The sequence below is a fragment of the Phalacrocorax carbo genome, chromosome 6, assembly GCF_963921805.1.
Source record: "Phalacrocorax carbo chromosome 6, bPhaCar2.1, whole genome shotgun sequence".
Lineage (NCBI taxonomy): Eukaryota > Metazoa > Chordata > Aves > Suliformes > Phalacrocoracidae > Phalacrocorax > Phalacrocorax carbo.
Window position 1 is genome coordinate 20,201,517 of NC_087518.1, and position 14,945 is coordinate 20,216,461.

General features: G+C 40.7%; 1 protein-coding gene across 12 annotated transcripts in view; it reads left to right on the forward strand.

Moving 5' to 3' along the window:
- Positions 1–7,202: 7,202 nt before the first annotated feature.
- DOCK3 (dedicator of cytokinesis 3) overlaps positions 7,203–14,945 on the forward strand; it is a 222,954-nt gene continuing 215,211 nt past the window's right edge. For 11 of the 12 annotated variants that reach the window (XR_010373348.1, XM_064454097.1, XM_064454103.1 and 8 more), the window contains exon 1: positions 7,203–7,571. Coding sequence is in view for 11 of the 12 variants with exons in the window: in XM_064454097.1 (XP_064310167.1) it covers positions 7,535–7,571 (37 nt within the window). In the remaining variant the exon portion in view is untranslated. The remainder of the gene's footprint in view (positions 7,572–14,945) is intronic. The other variant, XM_064454104.1, reaches the window with a different exon arrangement.

Genomic DNA, 14,945 nt, shown 5'->3' on the forward strand with positions numbered 1-14,945 from the left:
ATTCCTGTAATCATTCTTCCTGGTAGTTAAAGTGTAATAGTATGCCCACAGCTCAACTATGTGCACTAGCATTCCTATAAGAAAAAAATTGGATGAATCATAGAATCATTTAGGTTGGAAAAAACCTTTAGGATGATTGAGTCAAACTGTTAAAATGTAGATAAGTCCAGCATGACTTCAAATTATCCACCTCAGTATGTCTAAATTCCAGTTTTTCCAATTGTTTATGTTAGTGCTAGTTTTATTTCCAGATAACAGCATATTCTCTGTACAGGTCCAAAGGTAATGGCTAGATATAAAGCAGCCTGCTGGTCCTTGAGTTGTGGGTTGGTCAACGTGGCCAGCTAGCTCGCTTTTCATAAATATGCCGAGCTTGACTTGAGGCGATGTACAACAGAGGAAGACTCTGAGCTCTCGAATGCCTCGGGTCACTGAGTGGTGACATGACGCGTAGGCACGAGCGGTGCGCGGGGAGCTGCTGTCATTTCTCCTGCTTGGGGCTGCGGCAGCACGGCGGACCGCGGCGGGGCATCCCTGGGCGCCGTGGGCGGGACACGGCCGCGCCGGGCTCAGGTCGGGGGCACAGCTGCGCTCCGGCATGGTGCGCACCTTCCCAAATGGGAGGTGCCTTCACGTGTACCGCACGGCACGGGGTGAGGAGAGATTCCTCTGAAAATAGCAACCATGGGGTGTTTGATTCGATCACAGGGTGCTGTGACCAGCACGTGGAACAGAGAGGCTGGGTGGTACGTGAAAGCTCGCTACTGAGAAGGTATTCCTGATCTGACCTTTCAGCCAGTTCAAAATGAAATACATCTGCTCGCTTTCTGTTTTTACAGATCAACACAATGTATATAAGGAAGGATGTAGAACTGTTCAGTCCCCAGCCACTGTTGCCTGGAGGTGTGTTAGATTGTTCTCTACAAACCAATGTTCAGTTGTCCATGAAACAAACAGGGACATTACAGAATTAAATTGACTAGAAATTAAAATTAAATTAGAGAATTAAATAACATTAGAGAGAACACTTTTTAAAAAACCCACTAAGCCAACAAAACTCTGCATTCACTTGTAGAGATTTGCCTAAGGATGGATTAAGTGATAGCTGAAATTAGTTAAGGCAGCCTCTGGACTGGCAACCCTGTTGCATTTCCATGAGTGATGAAACCAGTTCTCTCATGTTTTCTCTCAATAGTATAAACTTATTAGCATCAAAGAGATCTCTTTCAAGGCTATAAATAAATAAATGACAAGAAATACATAAGGTCAGAAATTAAAAAGACCAAAAAACCGTGCTCACAAGAAGAGTTCACAAATGTTTCTGAACTCATTTCAAAAAATAAGACAGGAGCTAATTATTACTTTTGTAGGGTTTCTTATATCCTGAACATTAAAAGAAATTAACAGGAATTTGTCACAACAGTGCTAATTAATGTTCTAGGATTTTTTTACTCTTTTAATAGGTAATTTGCTGTAGTGAGCACATTGGGGATAAGTAAGAATGAGGCTGCAATAGTATTTTTCTCAATTTCCTAATTTTTTTATGAAATACGAAGATTCAAATGAATCTTTTCCTTTTTTGCTAATCAAAGAACAAAATACTCTGTTTCTTTAGTATCAGGAAAACTTTTGTTTGGCATAACCTGTGATTATTTTAAATAAAGGTCCAGCTGACTAAATAATTACCACCTGCTCTGTGAATTTTTGGTAATTGTACTTGATGTATGTTGTTGGTATCAATAAATTTGTCAGTCCATTCTCTACTTTTGTGCTAAAAAAAATATTAAATTATGGTCCTGGCTTAGTCCAGATACTTTCTAGGCAAGCAACATATAAACGTACAAACTGATACGTTGGTGTAACAACATTGATCCATACTTGTCCTTATGCAAGTCCTGGTCTTTTCAGGTTTTATCATTTGTTTTCAAGCAATATTACAGATAGAGCAAAAGTAACCTTTAAAATTATATTTATAACTCCAAGTTGTGTTATTTGTTCTTAGCTGATGGTTTTGTGGGGTTTTTTTTAAGGTGAAACTTAACTCCAAATGTCTGAGGGTCTGGAGGCATTTGAAAGTAACTCTTCCTCTACCCGTGATGACTTCAGATTACCTTTGCTCTGAAGAAGCTTACATCAAAAATAGGGGGTGTACTGGAATATTTTATGCTGACTTCCATTTTGCACGAAGGAAAAACTTCGGTCCTAAAGGAATGAAACAATAGAACTTTCGTAACTGAGATGTTCCTAGGATTATCAGAAAGTTACATTTCCTATATCTCACGTGATGAAGTTAGTTGTGTGTTGGTTGCATTCAATCACAAGCTCCTACTTCAGGCACTCGATAAGGAATAGATGTTGGAGTGACAACTAAACTGCAAGCTGGAAGTGCCGCCTGGTGTACAGGGGTCTGCTTTCCTTTCCTGCCACTCTAAGAAATATTGAGGGTTGGGAGCAGACTTGCTTATAAGGAGCTCCTTCTGAATTAAAAATTTAAAAAAGGAGACTTTAGATAATGGCCTTTAAAATCCCCCCAATCCTGAAATCATCCCAATGAAAGAATGATTAGGTGAATGAAGTTGTGGGACACAAACACTGCAATGCCTTAAAGGAAAAAACTGCCGTCATTTGCCTCATTTAGATTCCTAATGTGATGGTTTGCTCCTTTCTTCATAAGGAAAAAAAATCCATGAGATGGCCATGTGCAATAGGACAAAGAATAAAATTTGTATCTGTACATCAAAAGCTGAGACTTCCTTCTTAAATGTTTCAGAAGATTACTTCATCAAAGGGAAACCAGCTCAGTTCTTGAGATATGTGAATCCCTATTTTGAGGCACAAAGGAGAAACACTTGGTGCTTCAAAAGGACCTGTGAGGTTGTAGGAGATGGTGATAGAGTGTATTTTCTTTGGATCCTTTTGTTTCTCCCTGCAAGGTGAGGAATTTATAATGCGATGGGAAAGTCAGGTTGTTTAATGGCTTAAACCATATTATCAACAGGGAGAAAATATGAACTTAAAAGAAACAAACATGCAAAATAGGAACCTCATGTGTAGAGAAGGTGGTAAGTTAAATAAATTGACTGTTGGAATTAAAATTCACCCTTTTTTTTTTTCTTTTTTTCTTCTGATTGCAGGTGTTCTGGGCCGTGTTTCTAAAACAGTTTAAAGTAATAATGGAAGTAGGAGTACCAGCATGTATAGCCCTGAGATGGGGAGAAAGGGTAAAATATGGGGATGCTCTTACCTGAAAGTGAGGGCAAGAGGGTGCTATGTTCCATGATACCTTAAGGCTGCGATAACTGAGAAAAATTTGCTTGCAGGGAGATATAAGAATCTGCTTTCTGCACTCTGACCTTCCATTGTCCCTTGCGGAGCATTTGAAAGGATTGTGTGGTTCCCTTGATCTAGTTAAGAGAAAGGAACTGTCAAATCTCTCCATTCCCTAGCCAGCCGTCTTTCAGATCACATCTATATTATGGCAAGATAGTATGATATAAGATGAACTGTCTAATATATTTTAATTAATACTGTGTTAAACATTAATGCATAGTCTGTTTGGATAAGGACAATTGTGTTTGCAGTAACTTAACCATAAGCAACTCACAATGCTTCTGACATAACAGCTCCTGTACACAGTGGGCGTTAAGTAACTTTTAACGGTGTTATTCAAAGTGATTAGTGCTTTCCTTCTGGCTTGTCTTGTTCATTTAAATAAGGTCTTGAAGTGTGTATTTACCATTATTTCCATATGGTGCAACACAGAAGTTTACTGACAAAGGCTCAGAATGGCAGCTCAGAAGACTTCTGCAAGGGGAGACTGCTTTTCTCTGAATAGCATTAGTGTTTGGGACCCATGATGTCTACCAACGCAAGTTCTTCTTGTAGGAGCTCTGATATTTACAGAAAATATTAACATTTAGTTTGATTGCTGAAGTTAATTTTTAAAACTTAACAAAACCTTAAAACCATTTAAATAAGTAATGAAGAAGGCAATGGATTCCAGTTTTCTGGTGGTGGCTTTAGAATGTGCAATCTTTATGACAAGGAAAAATAAAAACAGCTCCAGAGGAGAGGGAAAAAATCAACAACCCCAAACAAAACAAAAAAAAAATCAAAACCCAAACCCTGGGGCATATAACCCTCAGAATTTCTTGTTTATGTTTGTACAATACTGCTATGCCTTTCCTGTGCTTTACAGAATAGTATGAATATTGAGGTTGGCAGGAGTGAACTATGTTAAGAGAGAAAAAAGGCAGAAGAAATAGTTGTTTTGCAGCCCTGCACAACAGTCACTGTTTGCTTTGGTCTGTCTCTTGCACATGGGGGATCAGGAATACCTACTTGATGCCTGGGAGATCAGTGCCTCTGGCTCCTTTACAGGATGAGATGTTTGTTCTATGCTACACTTAAGCTAAGAATATTTACTAAAGCAATCAGTACTTATGTAGAGGTGGTAGGAGACTTGTTATACCGGTGAATACATATATCAGAGGAACAGGAGTAAATATATTTGGTAACTAAGTTGTGCAAACTTGCATGTCACTGGCTCTACAGTAAAACACACTGATTTTTTTTCTGAAGTGGGTCATATGTCCCTCTAGTGACTGTCTCTGTTTGAAAATAGGTATCACCAGCAGCAGTGCAGAAGAGTGTTGGGAATAAATATGTGATAATATGTACTGTGTTTCAAATAAAAGTAATCTATCATCACTGTAGCTGTATCTGTTAATGCCATCATTTATATGTCCATGATCAGGAGACAGATTGACATAGTTCCCTTTAAATAGAATGTTTCTTGCATACTATTACTTCCTTGCAGGTCCCATCCTGTCACCTGTTTTGGTGTCCTCCTCAGAGTTTATCTAACCTTGCAAGGTCCTCGCCTTGTCTTCCCAAGTTCACCTTTGTTCCATGTTTACTTTAATGGTCAGAGTCAACTTCAAATGTGGTTGTATTTTGAAGAAAATTCTGCTGTGTTTTTTCTTAGGCAGGAAAAATATCTATTTCACTACTGGTCATCTTGACAGCCAGAAGAATCCATGAAGTGCTGAGCCTGCAGAATGAAGAGGTGGAGAGCTGGAAGAATTAACTAATTCCTGTTACTACAGAGGTTTTCTGCTCCCAAAGTACTAGTAAGAGATGAAAAGGTATTTATTATTGAAATACACGTATATTTTAAAAAAAATAATCCTCAAACCCAGGGGCAGCCCATCTCCAACAGATGCAACTCAATAACTTTGTCAGGTTTTGTCCCTTCAAGAAGCTATTTCTGTGTACTGTGGGAGTGCTTCAGGAAGGAAAGTAATGAAGCTATTGTAAATACATATGCCTAAATGTGAATATGAATTAAGGTGTGATTGAATAGGTTGTTTTTTCTAAATCAATAATGTACAAACATGCTTACTTATTGGCCACTTTCTGCTTGCACTCTACATGGGAAAGCAAAACCCAACAGCCCAAAACTAAACAAAACGGCAAACAGAAAGCTGCCCATGTTCAGTGTTGAAACATAAGTTGTACATGTTAAAAAAATAAATAATGAAGGTTTCCACAGCAACCTAAGTTCTGTAGTGCAAATTGATGACTTTCGTTCTGCTTTATTATATAATGATAGAAGAGTTATTCTATAAAAAGTGTTGGGTACATCTGAAGCTATATTATTAAAAAGTTTAGTGTCATCCTAAAACTTTACGTCAAGTTATTTACAAAGGTTTCTGAAAATGCTGTATAAGAAGTGTTGTTTTCTGCCTCTAGCTTTGGGAAGGCTCTGACTGGTGGAGAATTGCTAGTCTGGCAGAAAATTTGCAGCGATCAAAATTTCAGTTCCAGGAAAACTTTTGGATTACATGTTTCACCTTTTAATTTGCTGTGAGGAATTCAGATTTAGGTTTTATGGAAAGAGTAGAAATGAAAGATGAACTCAAAGATTAAATCTAAAAACTGTTTCAAATTTTGTATAACTGTTCATTCTGCAACCTGTACAAATTTTGCCAACTCCTTAGAAGCTTTGGAAATTAACTAAAAAAAAAAATTAAATCACAGTATTAGACAACTTTTGATCTTGCTAAGGGGTAGTGGTTTCACAGTTAGAGTGCTGTCAGCACTCTCCTGCTTCTCTTTCTACTCCAATGTCAACCTTCAATGCTGCCACTGTACACTTAGGTTAAAAAAAATAAATTGGAGAAATAACAGGTTTTACTAATAATTCGTTAAACAGTTTATGCTTACTTTAATTTCCACTGTTTGAAATAGTTTGATATGGTTTCCATAAAAGCAGTATGCGAGCTACAAATCTCAATGTCCCATTTGGACAACAGGGTTCAAAGAGGGAATATCACCTATGTGTGCAGCAGCAGCAGGTATGTACAGAAGGACATCCACCGCTGAGCTTTATAACATGAAAACAAACAACAGGATTTTTTTCCCTTCACCTGGACTAAATTTGGATTCTTTTTCTAGTTTTTTAAAACATGCTGCTGCCCCAACCCTACGTTCTGGGGGTTTGCAGTACAAAGCAGCCGCCAGTGTCCTCTGCTGCGGGCTGGGATTATTGAGGTGTGTGTCCTGTCTACTCATCTCCCAACCGCCCTCCTTGCTAGATTAATTTTCCCTGTTTTCTTAAAGGAATTTTAGCTTTCTTTTTCTTTTTCTTTTTTTAATTTTTTTTAAAAAGGCATCTGACCGATTGGAGGATAAAGTTTGAGTGTGTGCTCTGAGGGGACTTCAGAGGCTGAGGAATCACACGAAAACGCGCAGGGCTGATTTTATCAGCAGCCCTGTTAAACTGCTGCTGCTGCTGGGTGCGGGGTCAGGCTTGCGGCGGTGCTGGCAAACGCCGCCGGGCTCCCGCGGCAGAGCCGCTCCGCGCTGCGCTGCGGGGCCGAGCCGCCAGCAGCCTGCGGGCGTTGCCCGGCCGGGGCGGCAGCACCACTGCCGCGGAGCGATGCGGGAACCGGGCACTAGCACCGGCCCCGCCGCCCCCGCACCTCGCGCCCGCGCGTGCCTCGTGCAGCGGCGCGGTGACGGGGGCGCGGGGGGGAGGCGGTGCGGGACGCGCATGCGCCCGGTGCTCCAGCGGGAGGCGGGGGGCGCGGCAGCCCGAGTCCTTCGCCGGTGGCGACGACGACGACGACGGCGGCGGCGGGAGCGGCGAGGAGGAGGAGGCGGCTGGAGGCCGCCGAGCTGCGCGGGGCCGCCGCGTCGGCAGGGCGGGAGCCTGCGGGGCCGCGCTAGGAGAGCAGCTGGGCCGGCGGCGAGCGCCCGGCTGGCGCTGAGGGGAACGACGGCTCCTGCTGCCCCGGCGGGCGGGGGACGACGATCCCCCTCCCCCCGCCCCGACAGCGGTAGAGGGTCCCTAAGCGCAGCCCCGGCCGGAGCGTGAGGCGGGGGCTGTCTGCGCGGTCGGCGGGTGCAGCACCCCCGCTGTGGAGGGGGAGGAGGAGGAGAAGGAGAAGCAGCCGCCCCCGCTCCATGAGCGGCGCTCGCCCGCCTCGCTCTGCCCAGGGAATCCGCGGCCGGCTGCCGCCGCAGCAGCATGTGGAGCCCGACCGAGGAGGAAAAATACGGCGTGGGTAGGTGCTGCCACATCCCCTCCCCCGCACCACCACCCCCCCGCCCCGCAGCGGCCGGAACCCCACCCTCTCCCGGGGATGTCGCCGAGCGGCGCGGGGCGGGAGGGCAGCCGCTGCCCCGCGGGCGAAGGGGGCAGCTCCGGGGTGAACGGGCGGGGGCGGGGCCGGGCCGGGCCGGGCCGAGCCGCCGCCGCTGCCCGCAGCGCCCGGCGCGTCCCCGGAGCGTGCCTGCGTCTGTTTTGATTCGGGTTCTCGCGCTGAGTTTGTCCGCGGCCAGATACAAGTAGACTCTGGGGGTCCGCGCTCGGGTCCTGATTGCAGAAATAATCAGAAAACGAGTCGCTGAGCCCTTAATCCACTTAAGCGTGCGATTCCTTTTCTCTCTGTTTTAATCAGTGGTTTGTGGTGATTCTGTTTATATGGAGTTTATGGGAAGGGAATGGTTACGGTGGGGTGTCATTAGGGGGCGTCGGTGATGCACCTGCTCCGAGCCACGGGGCCCCCCGGGAACGGCACCGACGTGGGAAGGAGAGAAAGCCTAAAACCTGGCTCTGGGCTGGGCCGGGTTTATCAGATTGAAAATGGACGTCTTTTTCTGGAGTACAGCGGCTGTTACTGTTAATAATCTCGAGTTAAAGCGTTCGTGGCGCATTGCGTTCATCAGAAACGACTCGTGTGTTTCTGTAAATGCGTAGCGTTATTTTTCGTTGCTTATGGTAAATGAGGTTTTACTGTCATCTTGAATCTCGTTTGCTTTGATTTGAGAGGTCGTCATTGATGGCTTTGGGGTTGTTTTTTTGTTTTAATTTTATCATCCAGTCCTTTCTGATAAAAGCAGAAACGTTATGCCTGATGAAAGGAAGACAGACTTTCTTTAACTTCACTTTCGGGTTTTTTTTTTTCTATTTTCTAAAAACCGTTGACATGTATAATAATAAAAGTAGGTAGTCTACCCTGTGTACTTCCCTAAATGCTTCATTAAATTTATGGTTATTGTTCATATTGATTGAGTTCCACAGTGTGTAGTGATGGTCAGTTTCTGCAAATATTTAAAAAAACATGAACAAACTTGTTCCAAAGATCTCTTAACCTGTTAAAGTGGGGTTTCGACGGTTGACTTGTGAGCAGTTGAAAGTCTTACTGACACTAATATTCAAGAGAAGAATAAAAAGAAATATTGTATAAATACAAAGAAATTCTGAGCATGTAGTCAACGAACAACAAAATGTATAGTACTTTGTTAATTTTTCATCTTGTGCAACAAATATTTTGCTTAGTACATTCCATTTGTCATCTTAATGAATAAAAGTAAGGAATCCACTTTGGTTTAAAAAAAAGCTTTCAAATACAGTGTGTTAGATGAGAAGCTCTAAGTGTAGGGCAGTATACACAAGTGGCATAAAATAACACAAGAAAGTCGTCACTTACAATACTGTTGCTATGTTTGTCAGTCACTGGGAGTATATAAAATTAACAGGCTTTGTTACATCTCAGCTGGATGTACAGAGAGTATGAAGTATCCAGACTTGCTTGCATATTAACTCTTGATGAAAGACTACCTCTGCTGTCCTAGTGCTAAACTTGCTGGTATAACTGTAAAGGGTGCTTCTGAAAAAAAAATATTATGTTCTCAAGTCTTGTTGGTTTTTCTTCTGTTTATGTAGTCCTTTTTCTTTCTGTGTTGCAGGGTTTTGATATTCAGAGTTTTGTTTGTTTGTGTTTGGCCTGTGTTCTCAAATGAGAAAATACATATGTTACCTTGACTGAAAAGTAGGTGAACTAATTTTTATTTACACAGATATATGGGAGGAAAAGATAGGAAATCTCCATTCAGGTTGTAAACAAGTCTAGAAGAGGCATCCGGAAGAGAGAGTAGTGAATGAAAACAAGAGTTATTTCAATCAATGTTCTGTAGTCTTAAGAATATTCCTGTAATGTTGATTTTCCTTTTTCAGACAACACACATGTGGGTAGGTCTGACATAATGGCTAAGTCTTAAGAATTTTGGTGATCTCTAGGTGAGTGTTTTCTATTCTTGGGTAGATTTAATTACTTTTCCTGTAATTAAAATTGATTGATAATCCTCCAGAGAGGGAGAATAGGTGAAAAATGCTGCCTATGTCTGGAGTTTAGTTACGACAGGTGGGGAGAGGAGTAATAATTTTTCAGAATTAGATATGTCATTGCTTGCTGGAATGGTCATTTTTGTGCATTTTGGAGAAACTAGCCTATAGAAAGTGTAGACATAAGGTTTTAGTGTTAGGAGGTGCACTAGTGAAAACAAACAAAGAAAAAAAAAAAGTGGGTTTTTCCTGATGTAAGTTATCCTAATTTCACAAATAATATGTGCAAAAATAATTTTCTTGGCATGAGTTGCTGGTATGAGGTTATGCCTTGGGCTTTAGTAGTTTGTTTTTATTTTGACCACTGACTGTCAAAAAAACCTCTGTGTGTTTTCTCTGTGTTCTTGTTAAACCATGAAACTTTTTGATGTGCCTTTAGATTAAGGCAACAGGCTTTAAGTCCCGTTGGTGTAAGTTGGGTGGGGAAAAAAATCAGTTATTTCTGCAACTGGAATACTACAAAGAGCTTTCTGCTGAAATAGAAAGGTATGTCTGGGCACCCAGGCCCTGTACATACTTGTTCATGTGCATCAAGGAAGGTGAAAGTGTTATATAAAGAGGTTAATTCTGATGCTGTTCTCTGAAAGTAAATTATGATCCGTGTCGTCATCTTCTCTAGGTAGTTGGCTCAAAGAAGAGAATTTATAGAAACTCTTCCTTCAGAAAGACACCATGTTCCCTCTCTCAACATGTGGGTATAGAAGGGCTTTGTATTCTGCGTTGGCTTTCAGAGTTGAAGACAAAGGCATTTCTTACATGCTTGCTGGAGCCCTTTATAGATACCCCTTTCCAGCTACACAGACTCTTGTAAGAGAACATGTTAGATTTGCTGATGAGAACGTTTGTGGCTTTTTCGTAGTTCTGAAGTTCTCTTTGCCTGTCTAGCTACAATTAAAAGAAGTTTTCAAAGCTTACAGTTGTAGAATGCTATTGTATTGCCCAATTCTCATATAAGTCATTGTATACTTCTGCAGCAAAGATATTAAAAGATGGCTAAGGTTATTTCTAAATAAATAATTAAACACTCCCCGAACAACACTGAAGTTCTTCCTTGCTTGTATTTTGCAGCTACTGTAGTACAGCAACTACCTGGTAGCTGTTGTGATTAATTCCCTTCTGTTCTATTTAGAAATACTTATGTTCAGTGGCTCCAATCCTAACTACACTTTTAAAACTTTAGACTTGCTGTTGAAAGGCAGCAAGATCTTCCACAGATGCTTAAGATGACCAGTTAAGAAAACAATTAGTGATATTTCTAAACTGATTATTGAAAATAACTAGCTCTCTAGCCCTCTAGTGTTCTAATATTTTTAAAGCAGTTTCTGACTCTAAGAAAATATTTATTAAAGTGATCTGATTAGTTATATTAGTCTTCTAAACCAAGTATTAAATTATAAAGAATTAAAAGAAAAAACTAAGCAGAGAGAACTCTTTAGTAAATAACTATTAATTAAAATTTGGCAAATGTATGAGAGCTGATTATATATTTTATTAGGCTGTCAGTTTCTGCTGCTTTATTTTTGTGCAAGGAGCATGTTTCAGTGGTTTTCAAGAAAGGTGGGGATTTTTTTTCTTCTTAATGTAGTTAATCCGGTGCTTTGTATGGCTGATCGTATTAAATATGTATGTGTTAAATTGTGGAGAAGGAGGAAAGCCTGCCTGCATAAAGACCACTTGTTCTTAGTTTATTCAAAGAACTAGTGTTAAAAGCTGTTATTTCATTTAAAATGAATTTATCTTTATTTTCACCACTAAATCGGTAACAATGAAAAATGAATCCATAAGCACAAATACATGTAACTAATATTTCCCTTGCTCCTACTAAGAAAGGATGAAACATCATAATGTTCTAGGTATAGTTCTGCACTGCAGCTTCTGCTTTTTGATCAGTATCTTGATTTTTGATCTCCCCTTCCCCCCATCACTAAACCTTGGCTTGCACATTTCCCAATTCATATTTGTATTTTGAAAAACAGGACTGCAAAACTTATTAAAAGTCTGCCTTCCCTCACCAAATCTCTTGACATACTACTCTCTTCTTACCTGTTCACATAGAAGGCAGGTACTAAGCAAAGGAGTGCTTTGAGTTGATTGACATTGCAGTTTCCTGGTATCACTGAAACAGTTTGTTACAGGTTTAGAATGAAAAGTTTCAGAGAGAGAGGAAAAAAGTCCCTCCCCCAAATTGCAAAAAAATAATCTGGGAAGCAATATCAGTCATTGCACCTGAGCTCTGCGTTATGGGATGTATATTACATTTCATCTTCTCTTTCGTACCTTATTGCCAGAAACTGTTACTGTCTGGCAGCAGGAGGGAGGTGACTAAGGATATTCTTCAGTGATCTGTCTTGGAACTAAAGCTATGTGGAAGGATGTACTAAACCTTCTGTGCAACACTGTTTTGGGAGGGGGTGGTAATACCTGGGGACTTGCTCCTTAATCAGGAAAACTAGATGATCTGTGGATTGGAGTCTTTTTAGTTCCATTCAGTATTTTGCCCCTAAGGGCCTTTTTTATCCTTAGGACTTAAGAATGAACAGAGGAATATGTCAGTCAGGGGTCAAGAAGGAAATGTATATGTGTTATTTGACTGAATGAGAAATGAATCACACTTTGAAATGCCTTGGGAAAAGAGCAACTCCCAAGATGCACCTGATTGGAGGCTTTCAGTATAGAGAGGAAACTTTAGTGAAGTGTCATTTAACTTAGTGGGCAATTTTAGTTTCATTCCAGTGTAAATCTGTATTTCTGTTGTTGCTGAGATAACTTGGAGATTTACTATACTGTTCTGTGGGAAGAGATTAATATATTTTCTCTCATTTATCCTAGAAAAGACTAGCATTGTGGTTACTCTTGTGCATATCTGGTCTGCAGAGCTGGATGAGAATTAATCTGGAAGATATTACCAGTTCGGGATCATCTAAATACTAGTTGTCCACAAATACATTTACAGTAGAAATTAGCCAAAACTCTCTAAATACAGAAGGAATGATGTTGAGAAACGGTTTTTCAAATTGCTTGCAAAGGCAAGGGATCGAATGTGTACGCTTAGAAGATTATCGCGTTATTTGTATGGGAATGTAGGTGTGATCTTAGAGTACCAAGCAATAGTATTGCAATATGGGATTTAACTTTTGATGCTTTGATGGTCTTGAGATCAATTTTCTCCATTTATTTGTAGTTATGCCATATTATTTATTCAGTTAAGACCTTCAGGACTTCAGCTGCTGGCCACTAGGGTGGGGGCAAAAGTGGTTCCTCTCTGACCTTGTCCACAGTGTAGAATGGGTTTTTTATTTAGGCTAATATCCGAAGGGTGGAAATCTTTAAATGTTCAGGCTTTCTGTCCTCACCTAACAATACATCTCATCCAGTAATGAGTGACATTTTATGATGACAGTTGTCAGTCTCAGGAATATATTTCCTACAGGTTTAATGAAAATTAGTGCTGGGTGATGAAGAAAGAATTTACTAGTGTTGCTGTGGATAAAAGTACAGATAAGTAGCTACTGACTTGCTGCAAAGAATGAATAATAAGGTTCTATCAGGGCTCTTCCTAATACAGCCTTTTTATTTGCTTGCTGGAGAATATGAACTGCAAGCTGTTGCTGTGAGCATGGGAGTGACCTTGAGGGTGCTTTGTAGACAGAAGTGCTCAGGAATAGGACTGGGGATACCAAAAGATTAAAAGTCCGATGGTACTGCATTAGGTGTGCCATGGGACTGTTGGTGAAATGGAGGGAATGGGAACGTGAATATCCATTGGTAGGAAACAAGGCTTTTCATGTTTATTCAAGGAACAAGTTATTTTGCTTTCTTTTCTAATGCAGCAGGTGTCAGTTATAATTAAAAACAGGGTATTTGACAGCATGCATCGGATGCTCCTAGTTCTTGGGAAATTTAGGTAATTTTTTGGTATTTCTTATGTATATGCTTTGGGTTTAGATTCGTTGTCAAGCCTGTAGGACAGAAAGGGAGATTCTTCAGAGCGAAATCAATAAGGAAATTTTAAAGCTGTTTATCTTTTGAACAATTTAAGGCATAGGAAGTTGCTGTGTGAGTGTGGCGTGACGGTGCAGGTCATGGTTTGGAAGACAGAAGAGTAGGTATTTTTATTAATTCTTCTGAAGGTAGTTTTCTTAGTTTACAGCCAAGGGCATAGCTCGGCTGGACTTGAGTCCCATTATCTTGCAAAGCCTTCTTAAAAAGTCAGAGTCCAATATAAACATCAGGGAAACATGTAAGAACTATTACCAGAATTTGTGGTCTAGAAAATTCTCTACCACGTATTTGGTGGCTTTTAAAAGCCCACAAAAGGGAATAATTGGGAAGAGTTCTTTGTCTTTATCTGCACAATGACATGTAGATATACAAGCTTTTCTGGTGAATATGTTAATTATTTGGAACATAGTTCTCATATGGAAGAGCTGTAAATCCCTGATGACCTCCAAAAACTAGTGTTATCGGTGGCCATATACGTTTCATAGATTATTTTTTGTGTGTGTGTGTGTGTGTGTGTTTGTGTGTTCTGTTTCAAAATCTGGGTGGTCAGTGAACCTCAAGTCAAAGAGATGAAACATTTTACTCAAGTGACTGATGTTAAAATCAAACCTCCATTCAGCTTTTTGCATGTCAGAATGAACTTATGATCTATTCTGAGATCCTGAAAGCATCTTTTAAGTTGTTTTAGCTGTAATTCCTTCCTCTTAGACATATTTTAGTGTTTGCTTAAACAGGTCTTCAGTCAAAGCATACTGAATGTATTAGAAAAGACTGGTAACTGTGGGTTTGAGCAGACTAGGTGCTTTCCAGTATAGTTGTGAGGTGACTACTTATTACAAGGATAAGTCTTCCCTCTTGTCCCACTTCAGCATTTGACTTCATTTTCTTTTCTTGAGTCTTTCTGGATATTAAGCCTTAAGGAAAGCTTATGACAAGTGGTGCCAGCTAACTTTTGGTGATTAAAAGCAGGTCATTCTGCTTTCAGAGGTAAGGTGATGCCAGTTGCTCTCTGAAACAAAAATAGAAGTATTTCTGGACCTTACAATGTAAGGAAGCTTAAGCACCAAAGGCTTTTAGTGTTGGCAGTAGGTAGTTGATGGAGTGGTGAATTATTTTATTTTCTTTATTTTGAGTATGTCTGTGTCTGTGAGTTACCCAGCATGCTAGAGTGTAGTTCAGTGTGCTTTGGCAGGTGGCTTACTGTTCTAGAAATCTCTGGTTTCTGTGTATTTGAACAGCAGGGGACTCT